We start from the raw sequence: 5,407 nt of genomic DNA on the forward strand, positions 1-5,407 counted from the left end.
CGGCGTCCAAGAGGCAGCTCCTCCAGCACATTGCGACCGTGAGCCCGAGAGACATCTACACGACGGGCAAGGGCAGTTGTGGCGTCGGTCTCAAGGTCGCGCACGACCGCGGCCAGATCACCAAGGAGATGACGCTCGCGCTTGTGCTGGCCGACATGGGCATTTGCTGCGTCGACGAGTTTGACAAGATGGAGGAGGGCGACCTACAGCCATCCACGAGGTTGATACTCTCCATCTGTATCAAGTGCATATACATATGTACCAAGCGGAAATATATGTATGTTATGGAGCAACAGACCGTGAGCATTGCCAAAACCGGTATGACGACGACGCTCAACGCGCGGACGACGGTGCTTGCAGCCGCCAATCCGATTTACGGCTGGTACAACAAGAAGCTGATCTCCCCAACGCGCTCTTGAGTCGTTTTGGTCTGCTCTTTCTAATCTTCGACACGGCGCAGTACGACAAGGGCGAGGCGCGCGCTCGCCATGTGATTAATGTTCACTGCTTTTGGTACCTTGATATCTTGAAACTATATGAAACTCAAAAGATCCATCATGCATAGCAAGAACCCCGAAGTATAAGCGTAAAGTATATTCGTCGTACACTGCAGTTTCCAGCGTAGTTTGCAAACGTTATTCGCGCGTCGTCGTCGAACGCAAGTCGCTGCGAGGCCATTGGCTTGACGACTGGACCATCGACGAGGGTGGCGCGTCTTGGAGGTCCCAACACCTGGTAGAACGGACCACTGCTACTACACCACAGCTGCATCTTGTCAAGCTACCTCGTTGATTGATGGTGTCCCCGTTGCGCCCACACATCCTCACGCGACTAATTATCGTCTCCTGAGGCTACAAACGCATGCATGGGAAGACGAACGAGGTTCGTGTTGGGAGGCCGCCGCCCAAGAAGGAGCTGAGGGGTGGGTTAAAGGAGCGACACTGGCCTTCTTGCGCAAGTCGTGTGTGAGCGTCCAAAAGACGTCGCATCCGACGTGCATGTTTTCAGAACGTACTCGACGTCGAGCCAAAGTAGAGCTCGAAATGCTGGCGATTCTGCATGAGGAAGAGGAGAAAGTAGTGCGCCGCGCGGGTTGGCAAGGAACCGATCGAGGGGCACAAAGGCGGCCGTGTGCTCCGAGACCTGCAGCATGTCGAGGTACTCGGTGCTTTTGAGGATCCGCGGCAGCTCTTCGCGCGTGAGCCGCTTGAACGCGAGGTGCTGGATCGGGCGAAACCCGACCCAGCCAATGTCGTCGGTCTGGACGCTCACCAGCACCATCTCTTCGAGCTCGAGCGTCGCCGAGATGCTGCACTCGGACGCGGTCGTAAAGTACTTGTTGAAGAGCTTGAGGAGCGACGGCGCGCCGCGTCGCGCTCTTCCTCGAGCCTAGGACGAAGAGAAGGACGTGGTGGTAGTTGCCGTCGTCAGTCGTCTTGGCCAAGAAATCGAGAAGGCGCGGCAGCTTCTTTGGGTCAATCTCGTGCAGCGAGAACAGCGCGTGCGCGCGGAGGCGGCTGACTTCCGAGAGCTGCAAGAGCCGGCGCTGCTTTTCGTCCATGGCGGCGCGCTGCTTGTCGCGAAGGTACTTGCGAAACTTCTTGCTCAGTGGCATCGGATAGCTGCTAGAGATCGTCTTGTCGTTCATGTTGTTCTTGGCCAACTTCTTGTACTTGTCCTGGATCGCCGTCGCGGCCTGCGCGAGCTTGGTGCTGGCGGACGATGGCCTATGGTCGTCGGCCATCGGCGACGCAGGCGTCGACCGGTTCGCTGTCGGCGCCAATGGCGGGCGCGGGTCCGCGACATCGTCGCCAAAGAGCCAGCTGTCGAAGTGCTCGGGCTTCTTGATCGCGGTGAGGAAGTTCATCGTCAATTGCCGCCGTCTATCTGGGAGCAGCCAGCTCGATTCCGATTGGTGCAAATCCATGCAAAGATTGAAGTCGCTGCGCCGGATACGCGTCCGGATATTTTGGCGGCAACAGGCGACCATATTTTGGACCACACGCAAGTGGACCTCGATGCCTCGTACAGCAACGTGCCCGGCTTCGCCCGCAACGCGCAGCACGTTCCCCGTCCGGGAAGCGGCCCGCAGCATGTCATGCCATCGCCGTCGGCCAACGTCTGCGCTCGGCGCGGACAGCTGCAGCACTGGCACCGGCGGGATGGCCATGGCCGGCTTTCCCAACTACCTGGAAGAAAAAGGTACATGCCACCATATCGCAGCAGCATAATGGTCTCATGGTCGCCGCAGAGAAATGGCTCCACTTTCTGCGCAACCATGTCGACTCGCTCTCGGGCGCGCGCAAGTACGAAGACATGCTCGTACGTACAAGGTGCATTCTCGGTCCCATGCGCTCACGCGTGCGATAGCAAGAGGTCGCTGACCGCCAGCGCACGACCATCACGATCGCGCTCGACGACGTCCTCTCGGTACATGCGACCTTGGATCGCCGTTGCTTACGACACCAAACATGTAGTTTGAGAACGATGAGGACTTTGTGCGCAACGTCATGCGCAACACGCACGTCTCGCTCTTCTCGGATGCGGTCGACGACGTCCTCCGCCTCCACCGCGTGCAAGAGGCGGCGACCGAGAACGACGCGCCCGTCGACCTTGCGACCGTCTTTCCGCCGACACTCATGCGCCGCTTTGAGCTCCAGTACGTTCTTGCTTCTTGATTTTCGCATGTTAATTGCATGTATATATAGACTTGTGCCCGGCGTCAAGACCAAGCCGGTCCCGATCCGCGAGGTGAAGGCGTCGAAAGTGGGCAGCTTCGTGCGCATCAAGGGCACGGTGGCGCGTGTCTCGAACGTCAAGCCACTCGTCATCGTCGCGACGTACACGTGCGAAGTGTGCTCGTTTGAAGTCTACCAAGAGATCAAGTCGCGCGATTTCAACCCGCTCGTGCGTCAACACGACCAACGGGCGCCTCCTCTGTGTCAAAAAGTCACGTTGCAAGTACGATCGACAATATCTCTATCGTCCAGCACCATACTTGGATCGATGTAGGAACTACCGGACCAAGTGCCCATGGTCCACATTCCCCGGCCGTTCACCGTATACCTCCGCGGCGAGCTCACCCGGTCGTGCGAGTTTCAAAACGAGTACTTGATAGCCACGCGCGTTGGCATACAGCCTCTCGAGCGAGAAATAGCGCCCCGGAAAATAATATCACAGCGATTTGAGAAGGTTGCAAAAGTTTCGATTTCGGGTCGACACGCCAGCCATACAAAAGGTCGGCATCGATGGATTGGCTGCGGCTTGTTGATGCTGCTCGCCACTTGGGGACCCAACGCGCGAACCTTAAGGTCTCGTTCAGCGCTACTAGTATGACACACCGCTTCTGGAAGAACGAGCGACTTTGTCGTCGAGATGACGTGGCAGATTGTCAACGTGACGTGGCGGTGATATATTTTCCAAACGGCTGCCCGGATATGCTCGCAAAAGGACGCGACGTTGTCACGACTTTGTCACGACGTCGTCGTAACACTTGTGTAACATTGTCGTGACGTTGTTACGACATTGTTGTAATACTGTTGTGATGCTACCAACACTCGACGGGTCCGTCCGTGCGGTCGAGTCTCGCCGCGGACCTTCATGCCTTCGTCCATGCTTGGTAACGCCGCCAATCATCATCACAACAATGTCGCGACAGCATCACGACATCGTCGCGACAGCATCACGACATCGTCGCGACAACGTCACGACAATGTTACACAAGTGTTACGACGACGTCGCGACGTGAGGGCAATAAGTTAACGCGAATTGACTGTCCTGGATCGCCAAGGCGCGCCCCAAACGGTGATCTTCTACCAATCGGTGGCGTCGTACAACAACTGCGAGCCGCCGTCAGTCACCAAGCGCAAGGTCGAAAACGCGGAAGCCCGTGCTGCTACCAAACGCGTTCGCTCCGACGAACCCGAGAAGGAACCCGAGTCCAGCCAAGTCAACAACCCTCGGCCCGCGGCCGTCGTCGGCGCGAGTAGCGGCGCGTCTTCCCGCCAAGCTCCGTTTCGTCAAGGCGTGGCTGGCCCAAGCGGACGACCCTTCCACGTGAACCACGGCAGGAGTCTCGCTCATGGAGGAGGCATACCAACCGTGGGGATCCTTTGGGGACCTTCTTCACGCCAGCAAGAGTCACCCGACGATCAAGGCTCTGCTCGCATCGCCCAGCTTCCCGACACGATGGCCGGCGGTCCTCCCTAAGTGGTTCTCGACCGTCTACACCATGCATGGCTTGCCACGCGAATCGCTGCTTGTGACGCACCGTCGTCCGGTTTGGCACAACGCACATCTCCCGACGCCCAGCAAGCTCAAGTGGCTCGCACACGACAACGCTGTGCACGTCGAGACGCTTGCCGTTCAAGGCTACACGCACGTGGACAGCTTTCAAGCCCTCGGACACACGGTCACTGACCTCGCCGAGCAACTGCCACGACTTTTTCCAGTGCTGCAGCCACCCCGTCGCTGGATCCGGCTGCTCGCGATCGCTATCGTTGGCTGCTTCCCACTTATCGCACCTGTCGCACCTGCCGCGCGTCCAGATCCTGCCCCGACCTGGCTCGTCAAGCTCGGGCCTCACGTAGCCTCAGCTGCGCTCGTAGCGATCCGCCTTGCCGGCTACAGACGTCGTCCAAACTTCGACTGGCGTGTGCTGCCGGTGCACCACCTTGGCGTCTCCGCGACCTATTACCAGCAACCAAGTCGAGCTGCTGCACTTGTCCCACTACGGCAACCCGCTCATGTCCTCCCGCGATACGGCGATTTTGTTTACCGTGTCGCGTTGAAAGCCGTGGCGGTCCGGTCCAGCTTGCACTTCCTCAGCCCGGATGCCCGACACTGCCCGCTCTGTGATGTGCCCGCCCGCGAAACGTATGACCATCTTCTAGTGCGCTGCCCATTCATCCGCGCGGTCTGGCGCGCTTTTGAACCGATGCGCCAAATCTTGCAGCTGCAACTCCCGACGTCGGTCGGTGGCTTTCTCTACGATGTTGTCGCTCTGCCGTTCTCAGCCCACAAGCCGACCATCCGTGCCCTCTGGCCGATCTTGCGCGTTTGCGTTTGGTACAGTCTTTGGCTTGAACGCAACAGCTGCGTGTTCCGCACGGCATTGACACCCCTTCCCGCTGCTGCGCTCGCGATCAAAGCCGCTAATATCACGCGATTGCATATCCGGCACTTGGCTCGCCGCGCCGTGGTGCCTTCGCTTGCCGAGTCGCTCCATGCCCTACGCACCGACCCTTGGTGTGCTCGCTACCTCATTCCCAACGCAATCCCGAGCCCCGACCATACGCCCTCAGCTTGACGTACCGGCCAAACCTCACGAGCGCACTAGGAAGCCGGCCGTGAGACCGACGCCACAACTGCCCTTGCCCGTCGTGTAGATGTCTCTCGGGCTCACGGT

General features: G+C 58.8%; 4 protein-coding genes across 4 annotated transcripts; 3 read left to right on the forward strand and 1 right to left on the reverse strand.

Moving 5' to 3' along the window:
* Window positions 1-419, forward strand: SDRG_15227 (minichromosome maintenance protein 7 (cell division control protein 47); the record flags this gene model as incomplete). The annotated part of the gene is made up of 1 exon (XM_008621393.1): window positions 1-419. A coding segment is annotated over one exon (419 nt), but the record flags the coding sequence as incomplete, so codon positions are not given.
* Window positions 420-1,004: 585 nt separating this feature from the next.
* SDRG_15228 (hypothetical protein) lies at window positions 1,005-1,867 on the reverse strand (the record flags this gene model as incomplete). The annotated part of the gene is made up of 3 exons (XM_008621394.1): window positions 1,005-1,055; window positions 1,120-1,314; window positions 1,361-1,867. The coding sequence occupies 3 exons, from the start codon at window positions 1,865-1,867 to the stop codon at window positions 1,005-1,007; spliced, it is 753 nt and encodes a 250-aa protein (XP_008619616.1).
* A 124-nt stretch (window positions 1,868-1,991) lies between these two features.
* On the forward strand, window positions 1,992-3,157 carry SDRG_15229 (hypothetical protein; the record flags this gene model as incomplete). Its single annotated transcript, XM_008621395.1, has 6 exons — window positions 1,992-2,202; window positions 2,252-2,430; window positions 2,478-2,659; window positions 2,709-2,961; window positions 3,013-3,107; window positions 3,139-3,157. The coding sequence occupies exons 3-6, from the start codon at window positions 2,511-2,513 to the stop codon at window positions 3,155-3,157; spliced, it is 516 nt and encodes a 171-aa protein (XP_008619617.1). The 5' UTR covers window positions 1,992-2,202; window positions 2,252-2,430; window positions 2,478-2,510.
* Window positions 3,158-4,081: 924 nt separating this feature from the next.
* Window positions 4,082-4,589, forward strand: SDRG_15230 (hypothetical protein; the record flags this gene model as incomplete). Its single annotated transcript, XM_008621396.1, has 2 exons — window positions 4,082-4,498; window positions 4,548-4,589. 2 exons carry the CDS (start codon window positions 4,082-4,084, stop codon window positions 4,587-4,589), a joined length of 459 nt encoding a protein of 152 aa, XP_008619618.1.
* Window positions 4,590-5,407: the final 818 nt, after the last annotated feature.

This window comes from Saprolegnia diclina, assembly GCF_000281045.1.
Source record: "Saprolegnia diclina VS20 unplaced genomic scaffold supercont1.87, whole genome shotgun sequence".
Lineage (NCBI taxonomy): Eukaryota > Oomycota > Saprolegniomycetes > Saprolegniales > Saprolegniaceae > Saprolegnia > Saprolegnia diclina.